This window comes from Saimiri boliviensis, chromosome 20 (genome assembly GCF_048565385.1).
Source record: "Saimiri boliviensis isolate mSaiBol1 chromosome 20, mSaiBol1.pri, whole genome shotgun sequence".
Taxonomy (NCBI): domain Eukaryota; kingdom Metazoa; phylum Chordata; class Mammalia; order Primates; family Cebidae; genus Saimiri; species Saimiri boliviensis.
The window spans coordinates 28,532,808-28,548,295 of NC_133468.1; the positions used below are offsets into that span (position 1 = coordinate 28,532,808).

At 47.2% G+C, this 15,488-nt stretch overlaps 1 protein-coding gene across 2 annotated transcripts in view; it reads left to right on the forward strand.

Annotated features, from left to right (window-relative positions):
• The first annotated feature begins 4,753 nt into the window (after positions 1 to 4,753).
• The window catches only part of DAGLB (diacylglycerol lipase beta), a 40,606-nt gene continuing 29,871 nt past the window's right edge, over positions 4,754 to 15,488 (forward strand). The window contains exons 1-2 of one of the 2 annotated variants that reach the window (XM_003934244.4): positions 4,754 to 5,914; positions 8,348 to 8,499. In XM_003934244.4, the coding sequence (XP_003934293.3) occupies positions 5,820 to 5,914; positions 8,348 to 8,499 (247 nt within the window). In that variant the 5' untranslated portion in view covers positions 4,754 to 5,819. The remainder of the gene's footprint in view (positions 5,915 to 8,347; positions 8,500 to 15,488) is intronic. The other variant, XM_003934243.4, reaches the window with a different exon arrangement.

The following is a 15,488-nucleotide window of genomic DNA, read 5'->3' on the forward strand; positions in this document are numbered from 1 at the left end:
CACAATTCTTATTTGGCGAGGTATAGAAATTGACTCTGGCCAGGCACAGTGGCTCATGCCTATAATCCAGGCGTCCCCAAACTATGGCCCACGGGCCGCATGCGGCCCCCTGAGGCCATTTATCTGGCCCCGCGCCGCACTTCAGAAAGGGGCACCTCTTTCATTGGTGGTCAGTGAGAGGAGCACAGTATGTGCCGGCCCTCCAGTGGTCTGAGGGACAGTGAACTGGCCCCCTGTGTAAAAAGTTTGGGGATGCCTACTATAATCCCAGCACTTTGGGAGGCTGAGGTGGGTGGATCACTTGAGGTCAGGAGTTCGAGACCAGCCTGGCCAACACAGTGAAACCCCGCCTGTACTAAAAATAGAAAAGTAAGCCTTATGTGGTGGCGTATACCTGTAATCTCAGCTACTCGGGAGACTGAGGCACAAGAATCGCTTGAACATGGGAGGCAGAGGTTGCAGCAAGCTGAGATTGTGCCACTGCACTCCAGCCTGGGCAACAGAGTGAGACTGTATCTCATATAAATAAATAAAATAAAAAATATTTTAGGTAACTTCAAAAAGCATCCACCCATCTAAGTCTTGCTTGATTGGGTCTGTGTGGGTTTTTTCTGTGTGCCTGCGTCCTCTAGTGGCCGGATGTGGAATTTCCAAGAAACCAGAGCTCTGCCCAGTACCACCTAGCCATCCCCACAACTAGCCGGGTTAACTGGAATCTGTAGCCTGGATTCTGCTGGAGGTGCCATGGGTGTTTCTCTAGTTTTGAAACAACTCCTTTTGTCCCTGCACTTTAAAAGAAATTTGCAGCGTAACATAGTACATATCCTTTTAAGCAATGGCAAGGATGTGTTTTTACAATACTAAAATACTCTGTTCTAGTTTCACTTTGGGCACTTAAAAAGTGAGAGTCGCCTGACATGGTGGCTAACACATGTAATCCTAGCAGTTTGGGAGGCCGAGGCAGGCAGATCACCTGAGGTCAGGAATTCAAGACCAGCTTAGCCAACATGGTAAAACCCCATCTCTACTAAAAATACAAAAATTAGCCAGGTGTGGTGGCAGGAGCCTGTAATCCCAGCTACTTGGGAGGCTGAGGCAGAAGAATCATTGGAACCTGGGAGACAGAGGTTGCAGTGAGCTGAGATCATGCCATTGCACTCCAGCCTGGGTGACAGAGCAAGACTTCATCTTGAACAAAAAAGTAAGAGTCTTTAGGCAAACCCCACACTACAACTGACTCCATTACCAAAACTGAATGAAAACACAGAACCTATTTACTGATCTAATAAGGTATCTGTGACAATAAGTGGACCTGTATGGATGACTCAAAGGGAAGTTAATATAAAAAATTTTTTAAAAAGCCAGTGCAGTAGCTCACGCCTATAATCCAGGACTTTGGGAGGCCAAGGCGGGTGAAATCACCTGAGGTCGGGAGTTCAACACCAGCCTGACCAACGTGGAGAAACCCTGTCTATACAAAAAATACAAAAATTATTGGGGCATGGTGGCACATGCCGGTAATCTCAGCTACTCGGGAGGCTAAAGCAGGAGAATCGCTTGAACCTGGGAGGTGGAGGTTGTGGTGAGCCAAAATCGCACTATTGCACTCTGGCCTGGGCAACAAGAGCAAAACACCGTCTCAAAAAAATTGAAAAAATTTTAAAGATCTGTAATCCAGAAACTGGTGTGTGCTCTGAAACTAAAAAAGTTACTTGTTTATTTTGAGATCTGAGAACTGAAGATCTCAACACTTTAAAAAATGCTTTAAAAAAATCCCTATTTCTGGCTGGGCATGGTGGCTTACACCTGTAATCCCAGCACTTTGAGAGTCTGAGTCAGGTAGATCACTGAGGTTAGGAGTTCAATACTAGCTGAGCAACGTGCTGAAATCCAGTCTTTACTAAAAATACAAAAATTAGCTGGGCATGGTGGCTCATGCCTGAAATTCCAGCTGCTATGGAGGCTGAGACAGAATTGCTGGAACCCAGGAGGCAGAGGTTTCACTGAGCCAAGATCTTACCACTGCACTGCAGTCTCGGCGACTGAGTGAGACTAGTCTCAAAAAAAAAAAAAAAAAAAAAAAAAAAATGAGGCAGGAGAGGCTGGTGGCAATGGCTCATCCCTATAATCCCAGCAGCAGGGCAGGTCACTTGAGGTCCAGAAACTCCCTGTCATAAATAAATAAATAAAAATAAAGGAGTAGGTAAGAGATAATAAACATGATGTACTGTCAGGGGCTGATTATGTGCAATGAGGAAAACTAAGGCAGCATAAGGAATAGAGACTGACAGTTTTGCTGTTTTGAGGTAAGGTGGTCAGGGAAGGCCTCTTTGAAGCCTTGATGCTTGAGCTGTGGCCTGAATGAGGTGAGAAATAGTATTGAGGCAGGAGAAGGGCGCGGTGGCTTACACCTGTAATTCCAGCATTTTGGGAGCCCAAGTTGGGCGGATCACTGAGGTCAGGAGTTCAAGACCAACTTGAGCAATATGGTGAAATCTGGTCTCTACTAAAAATATAAAAATTAGCTGGGTATGGTGGCTCACCCCTGTAATCCCAGCACTTTGGGAGGCCAAGATGGGGCAGATCACTTGAGGTCAAGAATTCGAGACCAGCCATGGCCAACATGGCAAAAATACAAAAATCAGCTGTGTTGTGCACACCTATAAATCCAGCTACTCAGGAGGCTGAGGCAGGAGAATCGCTTGAACTCTGGAGGCTGAGGTTGCAGTAGAGCCAAGATCGTACCACTGCACTCCAGCCTGGGTGCTGGGTGACAGAGTAAGACTCCATCTCAAAAAAAAAAAAGAAAGAAAGAAAAGGAGGCGGTGGGCGGCAGGAGAATAGGAAATGGGTGTAACCAATGGTTAACAAGGGTTAAGGCAGAAGCAAAAGATCAGCAGGTGCAGCCAGTTCTGGGCAGGATTAGGCAGCACAGAGGCCACATCTTCACTTCAGTGATAACAAGACAGAAGTTTCCACTTCAGCCAGGGATGTTAACCAAATTCTTTTAGTTTAATAAAAACCCTAATTGAGGGTCTCTTGAGCTGCTTGGTCAAGCTCACTCCCCCTCTGAGTAGTAGTTTCGTGCCAATCTGTGCTTTTGTCACTCCATTTGTTTGTTTTGTTTTTTGTTGATTGGTTTTATTTTTGTTGTTGTTGCTTTGTGCATTTTTGGTTGCAATTTTTTTTTTTTTTTTTTAGATGAGTATTGCTCTGTTGCCCAGGCTGGAGTGCAGTGGTGTGAACTCAGCTCACTGCAACCTCTGCCTCCTGGGTTTAAGCAATTCTCCTGACTCAGCCTTCCCAGTAGCTGAAATTACAGGTGCACAGCACCATCCCCAGCTAATTGTTTTGAGACTGAGTCTAGCTCTGTTGCTCAGGCTGGAGTACAGTGGCACAATCTCGGCTCATTGCAACCTCCATCTCCCAGGTTCAAGCGATTCTCCTATCTCAGCCTCCCAAGCAGCTGGGACTACAGGCATATGCCACAGCACCCAGCTAACTTTTGTATTTTCAGTAAGACGGGGTTTCACCTTGCTGGCTGGGCTATTCTAGAACTCCTGACCTCAAGTGATCCACTGGCCTCAGCCTCCCAAAGTGCTGGGATTACAGGTGTGAGAAACTGGGCCAGCCCCACGTACTCTTTATATGTAATCAGTTATTCATTCATTAAGCATTTAAGAATGCCTATAATGTGCTCTATTGAACAAGACAGACAAGGTGCCTCTGCTCATGAAACTTACACTTTAAAGGAGGAGATAAGAGATAATTAACATGACTTACTGTCAGGGGCTGATTATGTGCAATGAAGAAAACTAAAGCAGAATAAGGAATAGAGACTGACAGTTTTGCTGTTTTAGATAAGATAGGGAAAGCCTCTTTAAAGCAGTGACCCTTGAGCTGAGGCCTGAATGACGTGAGAGATAGTAATGAGTTAGGAGCAGGGTACAATGGCTCACACCTGTAATCCCAGCACTTTGGGAGCCTCAGGTGGGTGATCACTTGAGGTCAGGAGTTCAAGACCAGCCTGAGCAACGTGGCTAAATCTTGTCTCTATTAAAAATACAAAAATTAGCTGGGCATGGTGGCACATAATCTCCCAAAGTGCTGGGATTACAGGCATGAGCCACTACACCTGACTGAAGAAATTTCAATTTTATAGGGAGGAACTCCTCAGGCTCGGAGGAATTAGCCCAGAGACCCAGGCTGTCAAGTGGCAGATGTGGGACTCATACCCAGGTCTGTGAGACTTGTGAGCATGGGCAATATTCCCTCCATCTCTGCCCCTTGCTATAAGGAGCTCCATTTTAGGAACCCCTCGAGTTCAGGGTCTGAAGCCACCCCGCAGCTGAGCGCTTCTGAGTACCCCCACCTCCCCACCCTGCTCTGAGCCACCTTCATCTCCTGCCTGGGTTCATCACCCCATGGTGCATTCGCATTCTGCTGTGCCCCCTTTAGCAGCCAGGGTGACTTTGTGAACCTTGAGAACCTTTGTGCCCCCTTTAGCAGCCACACTGACTTTATGAACCTTGAGCAGGTTGGGACTTTGCAAGGCTGCACTTAGTGCATAAAATTACACTCCAGCCCCTGGCAAAGGACTTTCCCTAGTAACACATCACAAGTTTATAATGGCTCATTTATCTGTCTCCCTGGTTACTACTCTGCCTCCATCACCCACCCCACTGCCTGTGGCCTTTTCCTGCTCTGAAAAGACATCAGGGTCATTCTTGCCCCAGGAATTCTACATTCTGTGTTTCCTTTTCCAGGGATATTCCTCCTGCAGGTATTTATGTTACTGGATGGAAAGTCTTGGCTGTGAGTTGGTCAGGTGCTTGGTGCGTTGAACCGATAATTGCAACACAAGGCTTGGCGTGGTGGCTCACACCTGTAATCCCAGAACTTTGGGAGGCCGAAGCAGGAGGAACACCTGAAGTCAGGAGTTCGAGACCAGCTGGCCAACATGGCGAAAACCCGACTCTACTAAAAATAGAGAAATTAGCCAGATGTGGTGGCACACGCCTGTAATCCCAGCGACTCGGGAGGCTGAGGCAGGAGAATCTCTTGAACCTGGGAGGCAGAGGTTGCGGTGAGCTGAAATCGCGCCATTGCACTCCAGCCTGGGCAACAAGAGCCAAACTCCGTCTCAAAAAAAAAGGTGGCCGTGGTGGCTCACGTCTGTAATTTAGCACTTTGGGAGGCCGAAGCCGGCGTTTCACCAGCCTGGCCAACGTGGTGAAACGTCGTCTCTACTAAAAATACAAAATTAGCCGGCGGTGGTGGCTGGCACCTGTAATCACAGCTACCTTCATCACAGCTACGAGGGAGCCTGAGGCCGGAGAATCTCCTTAACCTGGGAGGCGGAGCTTGCAGTGAGCAGAGCACACCCACCGCACTCCAGCCTGGGCCACCGAGTGAGACCCTGTCTCAAAAAAATAAAATAAAATAAAAAACCACTCCAAAAAAAAAAAACCTCGAAAAAGGAAAAGGAAATATCACCAGAACGGATATTACTGCACTTTTCACGAAAATGAAAAAGGAAATACCAGAACGGATTTCACCGATCTGCAAACCTGCAAACAACTCGGCCAGCGGCTTCATGGTCAGCGTTTTTGCGCAGGCGTAGAGTGCTCCGGTGGAGGCGGTGGCATGCGGCTCAGTGCGCCTGCGCGGATCTCAGAGCGAGCACACGCAGGTTCCCGCCCTCGCTGCGCCTGCGCGTCGGCGCAGACAATTTGGTGGCGGCGCCCGGCGGGCGCTGGGTTGAGCTCAGTGAGCTGCGCGCAGGGTCTGTCCGGAGTACGGGCGACCGGACCTTCGCCATGCCGGGGATGGTGCTCTTCGGCCGGCGCTGGGCCATCGCCAGCGACGACTTGGTCTTCCCAGGGTTCTTCGAGCTGGTTGTGCGAGTGCTGTGGTATGGACGGCGGCTATGGGGGCGGCGGAGCGCACCGGGGAGGGCGCGGGGGTGGTGGGGCGAGCTGTTCCCCGAGACGGTGACAGAAGTGGCTTCCCGAGCTCATTCGTGGTCCCAGCGCTGGCCACGCATCCTCTTACCGACTTCTCACCACCGTCCGAAGAAGTGGGCAGTGGTGCTGTGTCAGTTTGACGGATGACAAACCGAATCCCCCAGAGTATGTGGGCCGGACCCGGGGTCACACAGGGAAGCTTGAAAGTCCGCGCTGCACCACACGAGCACCCGTCGGTGTGCAGCGCCAAGACCTGACTCTGGGAGCGGCGAGGGTGTCACCGCCGCCTCGAGGTCATGGCCTCGAGGTCTCCTTTCTCCAGTAGGGAGCAGCCACTTGTGCCCTTCCTTCCCTTTGTACGGAAAAGCAGAGCACTTGAATCTGCAAAATGAAGGATGGGAAAAAATACCGAGCCGGTTGTGGCTGCATTTGGTGAGAAACAGACAGGTTCAACATACAACGCTGTTGTCTTCCAAAGTGTGGAATCAGTGGGATGTGGCATTGGTGTCTGAAGTCTGTTCCCAGAGGATCTGTGCAGGGCATGAATCATTGTTATGAAAAAGTAGCTTTTTGGCTGGGCTCCGTGGCTCACGCTTGTTACCTCAACACACTGAGAGGCTGAGATGGGAGGATTGCTTGAGGGCAGGAGTTTGAGACCAACTTGGGCAACATAGTGACACCCCTTTTCTTTTCTTTTTTTTCTTTTTCTTTTTTTTTTTTTTTTGAGACAGGGTGTCACTCTGCTATCCAGGCGGGAGTGGTGCGATCACCACTCACAGCAGCCTCTACCTCCTGGGCTCAAGTGATCCTCCCAGTTGGGACAACAGACTGGTGCCACCACACCCAGCAAACGTTTTCTATTTTCTGTAGAGATAGGATCTCACTGTGTTGCCCAGGCTGGTATCAAACTCCTGTGCTCAAGTGATCATCCTGCCTTGGCCTCCCAAAGTGCTGGGATTGTAGGCATGAGCTATGTCACCTGGCTTGGTTTCTGCCCTATTGGTTTTATGTATTACACACAGCAGATTACAGTGTATTTGCCAATTCCTTCTTTTTTTCTTTTTTTTTTTTTAACTGCTCCTTTCAGACCAGGGCTACTTATAGGCAGTGTGCCTGAAGTAGCCATGTTTGTCAATTTCTTATGAATTCACAGAAGTGAAAATTATCTTGTTAAGACTTTAGCAGACATCTAGTTTGTTGGTTTACCAGTTGCGTATTTCTGAGTCATGATGGTGCGGTTTTCCAGCAGCTCACATTATATTTGCTTGCTTGGGGCTTTAAATGCTTCTCATGCCTACAGCAGGCATACAGTAAGAACAGTAACGTAAGTATGGAACATATAAAACTCATGAAAAAAAGAAAGCCATACTCTAATCGACTTGTTAGATCTTTTCTTTTTCTTTTTCCTTTTTTTTTGAGACGGAGTTTCCCTATTGTTGGCCAGACTGGAGTACAATGGTGTGATCTCGGCCCACTGCAACCTCCACCTCCTGTGTTCAAACAATTCTCCTGCCTCAGCCTCCCAAGTAGCTGGGACTATAGATGTACGCCACCATGCCCACCTAATTTTTGTATTTTTTTATTTTTATTTTTATTTATTTATTTATTTATTTTTGTTTGTTTTGTTTTTTTTTTTGTTTGTTTGTTTTGTATTTTTGAGACGGAGTTTCGCTCTTGTTACCCAGGCTGGAGTGCAATGGCGCGATCTTGGCTCACCGCAACCTCTGCCTCCTGGGTTCAGGCAATTCTCCTGCCTCAGCCTCCGGAGTAGCTGGGATTACAGGCACGTGCCACCATGCCCAGCTAATTTTTTGTATTTTTAGTAGAGACGGGGTTTCACCATGTTGACCAGGATGGTCTCGATCTCTCGACATCGTGATCCACCCGCCTCGGCCTCCCAAAGTGCTGGGATTACAGGCGTGAGCCACCGCGCCCGGCCTAATTTTTGTATTTTTAGTAGAGATGGGGTTTCACCATGTTGTTCAGGCTGATCTTGAACTCCTGACCTCAGGATCCACCTGCCTCGGCCTCCCAAAGTGCTGGGATTGCAGACATGAGTCACCATGCCCGGCCTAGATCTTTTATTGCTGAAAATTATATTCTAAGCCAGGTGCAGTGACTCACACCTGTAATCCCAACACTTTGGGAGGCCAAGGCAGGAAGATACTTGAAGCCAGGAGTTCAAGACCAGTCTGAGCAACATAGCAAGAAGTTGTCTCTACAAAAAAAAAAAAAAAAAAAAAAGAAAGAAAAAGAAAATTATATTCCAAAGTGAACCTTGCCTTGTTTTAGAAAATATTAACTCCTTTTATTTCTTTGTATCATGTTTTACACAGCAGCTCATTTGATTTCATTTCTAACCCGTCCCCTTTTTTTGCCAGGTGGATTGGCATTCTGACGTTGTATCTTATGCACAGAGGGAAGCTGGACTGTGCTGGAGGATCCCTGCTCAGCAGTTACTTGATCGTCCTCATGATTCTCCTGGCACTTGTCATATGTACTGTGTCAGCCATCATGTGTGTCAGCATGAGAGGTAAAAAGTAGCCTTTTCTATTTGATTTTTTATTCTATTTTTTATTTTAATAGCTTTATTGAGATATAATTAACATACCATCCAATTCACTTATTTAAACTTTCCAATTCATTGTTTTTTTGTGTAATCATAGAGTTGTGCAACCATCACTACAATCAAGTTTAGAACATTTTCTTCACTCCTAAAAGAAATCCTGGCCGGGTATGGTGGCTTGCGCCTGTAATCCCAGCACTTTGGGCAGCCGAGGTGGGCAGATCACCTGAGGTTGGGAGTTTTAGACCAGCCTGACCAAAGTGGAAAAATCCCATCTCTACTAAAAATACAAAAGTAGCTGGACGTGGTGGTACAGCTACTTTTATAATTTTTAGTAGAGACAGGATTTCTACTAAATCCCAGCTACTCAGGAGGATGAGGCAAGAGAATTGCTCGAACCCAGGAAGTGGAGGTTGTGGTGAGCTGAGATCACACCATTGCACTCCAGCCTGCGCAGCAAGAATGAAAGTCCCTCTCAAAAAAAAAAAAAAAAAAATCCCATACCAGCCCAGACACAGTGGCTCACACCTGTAATCCCAGCACTTTGGGAGGCTGAGGTGCATGGATCACTTGAGGCCAGGAGTTCTAGAGGAGCCTGGACAACACAGTGAAACCCTGTCTCTACGCATCTGCTAAAAATAGAAAAGATTATGTTGGTGCATGCTTGTAATCCCAGCTACTAGGGAGCTGAGATCTCTCCAGTGTACTCCAACCTGGACGATAGACTCAGGGAAAAAAGGAAAGAAAGAAATCTTGTACTCCTTAGCAGTCACTCCTCATTTTCCCCAAACTCCCCTAGCCCTAAGCATTCACTAATTTGCTTTCTGTCTGTGTATATTTGCCTGTTGTGGACATCATATAAGTGGAATTATTCACTGTGTGGCCTTTTGGTCTGATTTCTTTTTTTTTTTTTTTTTTTGAGACGGAGTTTCGCTCTTGTTACCCAGGCTGGAGTGCAATGGCGCGATCTCGGCTCACCGCAACCTCCGCCTCCCGGGTTCAGGCAATTCTCCTGCCTCAGCCTCCTGAGTAGCTGGGATTACAGGCATGCGCCACCACGCCCAGCTAATTTTTTTGGTATTTTTAGTAGAGACGGGGTTTCACCATGTTGACCAGAATGGTCTCGATCTCTTGACCTCGTGATCCACCCGCCTCGGCCTCCAAAGTGCTGGGATTACAGGCTTGAGCCACCGCGCCCGGCCAGATTTCTTTTCTTTTCTTTTTTTTTAACACTTCACCTGGATTGGTCTGGTTTCTTAAACTTACCATAACGTCTTCAAGTTCATCCATGTTTTAGCATATATCTATACCTCATTTATTTATTTATTTATTTATTTATTTATTTTATTTTGAGATGGCGTCTTGCTCTGTCACTAGGCTGAAATGCAGACGGCTGATCTCAGCTCACTGCAACCACCACCTCCTGGGCTCAAGCAGTTCTCTTGCCTTAGCCTCCCAACTAGCTGGGATTACAGGCGATTTGTTTTTTCTCTCACGGCTTTGATGAACATTTCTTTGTTGACTGATGTTGAGCATCCTTTCATTTGCTTATTGGTCATTTGTATATCGTTTTTGTGGAAATGTCTTTTCAGATCTTTTGCCCAGTTTTAGACTAGGCAATTTACCTTTTTATTTTTTGTTTTTATTTTTTGAGATAGAGTCTCCTCTGTCACCCAGACTGGAGTAGAGTGGCACGTTCTCTGCTCACTGCAGCCTCCGCCTCCTGGGTTCAAGTGATTCATCTGCCTCAGCCTCCCATGTAGCTGGAATTACAGGCACCCACCACCACACCTGGCTAATTTTGTATTTTTAGTAGAAATGGGGTTTCACCAGGTTGACCAGGCTGGTCTTGAACTCCGACCTCAAGTGATTTGCCTGTCTCAGCTTCCCAAAGTGCTGGGATTACAAATGTGAGCCACCGCGCCTGGCCCCTTTTATTTTTAAGAGTTATTGTAAGAGTAACATGTATTTTGTTGTTGTTAGAGACAGTGTCTTGCTCTGTTGCCCAGCCTAGAGTGCAGTGGCAGTCATAGCTCATCATAGCCTCAAATTCCTGGGCTCAAGTGATCCTCCCTTCTCAACCCCCCAAGTGGCTGGAACTACAGGTGCGTGCCACCATACCTGGCTAATTTTTTATTTTTATTTTTTGTAGAGACAGGATCTTACTGTATAGCTTAGACTGGTCTCAAACTCCTGGGCTCAGGTGATCCTCTTGTCTCGGCCTCCCAAAATGCTAGGATTACAGGCATGAGCCACCATGCCTGACCACCTTTTCTTTATATTTTTTAATATGTGTTACAGTTTTCTGCAGATAACCATTTATCTGAGAATGTCTCCAGAAGTGTTGGAAACCTTCCCTGTTTGATTCCTCTGCTTCGTAGGATGAGTTGAGCACTGTGGTGACTAATAGAAATGCATCCATAGAAACAATTCATCAGTCAGAGGCAGGGCTGTGTGGCATGCTACCATCGCCATGTTTTAGTGTTTTGTCACTGCTTGAATTGGGATGGATGAGTTATGCATATCAGTTGCATGCTGGTGGTGGCAGTGTACTGGGAGGCCGTGGGGATACAATGAATGACAGGATCAAGATCTTGATGGTTTGGAATGAATGACTGAAACATAAAAGATGTTAGCTCAGCTGGGTGTGGTTGCTCACACTTGTAATCCCAGCACTTTGGGAGGCTGAGGTGGGCAGATCACCCGAGGTCAGAAGTTTGAGACCGGCATGTCCAACATGGAGAAACCCCGTCTCTACTAAAAATAAAATTAGCTGGCCGCAACGGTATGTTCACGGAGTCTCAGCTATTCAGGAGGCTGAGGCATCAGAATTGCTTGAATCCAGGAAGCAGAGGCTGCAGTGAGCTGAGATCACACCACTGCACTCCAGCCTGGGCAACAGAGCAAGATTCTGTCTCAAGAAAAAAGAGAAGAAATAGATGTTTGCTCACGGGAGAAATGTAGAGGGTAGAAATGTTAGCAGCAACATCTTTCATGAGAAAAAGACCTTTGGGTTTGGGATGACCAACAAGAATGGCATGTACCTGCTTACCACAGTAACATAGAAAACAGAGCTCTGTGTATTGTATTGTATTGTATTGTATTGAATTTTTTTTCCTTTGAGACAGTTTTGCTCTTGTTGCCCAGGCTGGAGTGCAATGGCGTGATCTCGGCTCACTGTAACCTCTGCCTCCCAGGTTCAAGCGACTCTCCTGCCTCAGCCTCCTGAGTAGCTGAGATTACAGGCATGCACCACCACACCCAGCTAATTTTTTTGTATTTTTAGTAGAGAGGAGGTTTCACCATGTTGGCCAGCCTGGTCTTGAGCTCCTTACCTCAGGTGATCCACCTGCCTCAGCCTCCAAAGTGCTGGGATTACAGGCATGAGCCACCATGTCTGGCTGGTTCTGTGTATTTTAATATGCCTTTAAAAATATTGATGCATGGAGGCTGGAGTGATGGAGTTTCCACTTCTGTGGTCTGTGTGGACCCCCAAGTATGGGCTGTCATTGGTGCCGGATGCTTAAGGAAAGAAAGAAACCATGTGTACAGTGTGGCTTACTAAAGGCTGCGTCAGGGCTGGTTGCCCAGGCTGGGGTGCAGTGGCAGTGGCATCAAACTGAAAACAGTATTTTACAAAACATGTTCATTTAATTGTTAGTTTGTTACACATAACATCATATGCCTTATTAAAACTATTTATTGAAGGCCAGGCATGGTGGCTCATGCCTATAATCCCAGCACTGACGGAGGCCAAGGCAGACGGATCACGAGGTCAGGAGTTTGAGATCAGCCTGGCCACCATGGTGAAACCCATTTCTACTAAAAATACAAAAAATTAGCTGGGCGTGGTGGTGGGTGCCTGTAATCACAGCTACTCAGGAGGCTGAGGCAGGAGAATCACTTGAACCCATGAAAAGGAGGTTTGCGGGCCTAGAGCTGAGACCGCGCCACTGCACTCCAGCCTGGGCAACAGATCAAGACTGTCTGAAAAAAGAAAAAAAGGGCTGGGCGCAGTGGCTCACGCCTGTAATCCCAGCACTTTGGGTGGCCAAGGCGGGTGGATCACGAGGTCAAGAGATCGAGGCCATCCTGGTGAACATGGTGAAACCCCGTCTTTACTAAAAATACAAAAAATTAGCTGGGCATGGTGGCACATGCCTGTAATCCCAGCTACTCAGGAGGCTGAGGCAGAAGAATTGCCTGAACCCAGGAGGCGGAGGTTGCGGCGAGCCGAGATCGCGCCATTGCACTCCAGCCTGGGTAACAAGAGCGAAACTCCGTCTCAAAAAGGAAAAAAAAAGGAAAAAAGAAAAAAATATGTATGTATTGAACAGAATATACCTACTAACTGCATATGTATTTTGGTGAAGAATACCAAAAGGAACGTTTAAAAAAAGACAAATGAGGAAAAACTCTTTGTAACACATGAGACAAAGAGGCAGGCAGTCTCCTTAGCAATAAGGGCTTCTATAATAAAAAAGAAAGAAACCGGCTTGGCGAGGTGGCTCACGCCTGTAATCTCAGCCCTTTGGGAGACTGAGGTGAGTGTATCACCTGAGGTCAGGAGTTCAAGACCAGCCTGGCCAACATGGTGAAACCTCGTCTCTACTAAAAATATAAAAAAATCAGGGCAGGGCGCAGTGGCTCATGCCTATAATCCCAGCTCTTTGGGAGGCCGAGCTGGGCAGATCATGAGGTCAAGAGGGCAAGACCCTACTGGCCAATGTGGTAAAACCCTGTCTACTAAAAATACAAAAAATTAGCTGGGCATGGTGGCGTGCACCTGTAATCCCAGCTGTTCAGGAGGCTGAGGCAGGAGAATCGCTTGGACCAGGAAGCAGAGGTTAAGTGAGCCAAAATCGCGCCACTGCATGTCAGCCTGGCAACAGAGTGAGATTCCGTCTCAGGCATGGTGGCAAGTGCCTGTAATCGCAGCTACTCAGGAGACTGAGGCAGGAGAATCACTTGAACACTGGAAGCAGAGGTTGCAGTAAGCCGAGATTGCACCACGACACTCCAGCCTAGGTAACAAGAATGAAACTTTATCCCCCTACCAAAAAGAAGAGAGAAAGAAAAAAACATTGGTCGGGAGAAAAATGGGCAAAGAAAATGAACAGTAAAGGAAATATAAATGATTTTTATTTTTATTTAGTTTTTGAGATGGAATCTCGCTCTGTTGCCTATACTAGAATGCGGCGGTGGGATCTCAGCTCTGTGCAACCTCTGCCTCCCAGGTTCAAGTGATTCTCCTGCCTCACCCTCTCAAGTAGCTGGGATTACAGGCACCTCCCACCATGCCTGGCTAATTTTTATATTTTTTTGTAGAGACAGGGTTTCACCATGTTAACCAGGCAGGTCTCCACCTTCCTGCCATGGCCTCCCAAAGTGTAGGGATAATAGGCGTCAGCCACAATGCCCGGCTGACATCACTAACTCTGGTTGTCCCTTTTGTTTCATAAATCAAGTCCCAATAGTGTGTCATCTGAGCTGAAAAAATGCTTATTTAGCTTTTGGCTGATACTGCCCTCTGAAAGGAACATCACATATTGTGGAGGGAGTGTTTGGAGCAGGTGGAATTCAGTCCTCCCTATCTAGAAGACTGATCCTCTTCTTCTATAGCTCGGTTGGGGAAAACTTTGATACTGTGGTCGTTTCATTTCTTTTCTTTCCCTTTCTTTCCTCTTTTCTTTTCTTTCTTTTGAGACACAGTCTTTTTCCATCACCCAGGCTGGAGTGCAGTGGCATGATCTCGGCTCATTGCAACCTCTGCCTCCTGGGTTCAAGTGATTCTCCTGACTCAGCCTCCCGAGTAGCTGGGATTATAGGCACTCGCCACCACGCCCAGCTAATTTTTTTTTTTTTTTGAGACGGAGTCTCGCTCTTGTTACCCAGGCTGGAGTGCAATGGCGCGATCTCAGCTCACCACAGCCTCCGCCTCCTGGGTTCAGACAATTCTCCTGCCTCAGCCTCCTGAGTAGCTGGGATTACAGGCATGCACCACCATGCCCAGCTAATTTTTTGTATTTTTAGTAGAGATGGGGTTTCACCATGTTGACCAGGATGGTCTCGATCTCTTGACCTCGTGATCCACCCGCCTTGTCCTCCCAAAGTGCTGGGATTATAGGCGTGAGCCACCGCGCCCGGCAATTTTTTTTTTTTTTTTTTAATAGAGATAGGGTTTCGCCATGTTGGCCAGGCTGGTCTCAAACTCCTGACCTCAGGTGATCCACCTGCCTCAGCCTCCCAAAGTGCTAGGATTACAGGCATGAACCACTGTGCCTGGCCTAGTTTCTATTTTGTATTTGAAAACCTCCCAGATGAAATCCTTCAGTTGCACCTTGTGGGAGATTTGATTAGGGATGGTCCAGCCTTAAGACTACCATGTTTTGATAGAATAGCACTTTGACATACAAGGTGTGCCATGTACCGTGTTTGGCTTTGATTGTGGGATGTCTGCTTGTGTCTTCTCTGCGTTTGTATCCCAAGAACTCATGACTAAGCTGGGGCCAGAGAAGATTGCTGCAGTGGCTGTAGGAGGTGAATGTAACGATTCTGGGACCTAGCCCTTCCTTTTTTTGCTCTTACGTAAGTGGCTGTGTCCGATGATGGATGACAGGGTTACTTAACCAAGGTGGTGGTAAGGGCACTACATTCAGGAATGCAGCTGTATTCCTTGGTTATGGGGCCAGTGACCTTACGAGGCCTGCTGCACCAGCCGGGTCCATACCAGAATCTCTTTATCTTAAGGAGAAATAAAATATAATTGTTTTCTTCTTTTTGAGACAGAGTCTTGCTCTGTCATCAGGCTGGAGTGCAGTGGCACAATCTTGGCTCACTGCAACCTCTGCTTCCCGGGTTTAAGCGATTCTCCTGCCTCAGCCTCCTGAGCAGCTGGGACTACATGTGCACACCACCATGCCTGGCTAATTTTTGTATTTTAGTAGAAATGAGGT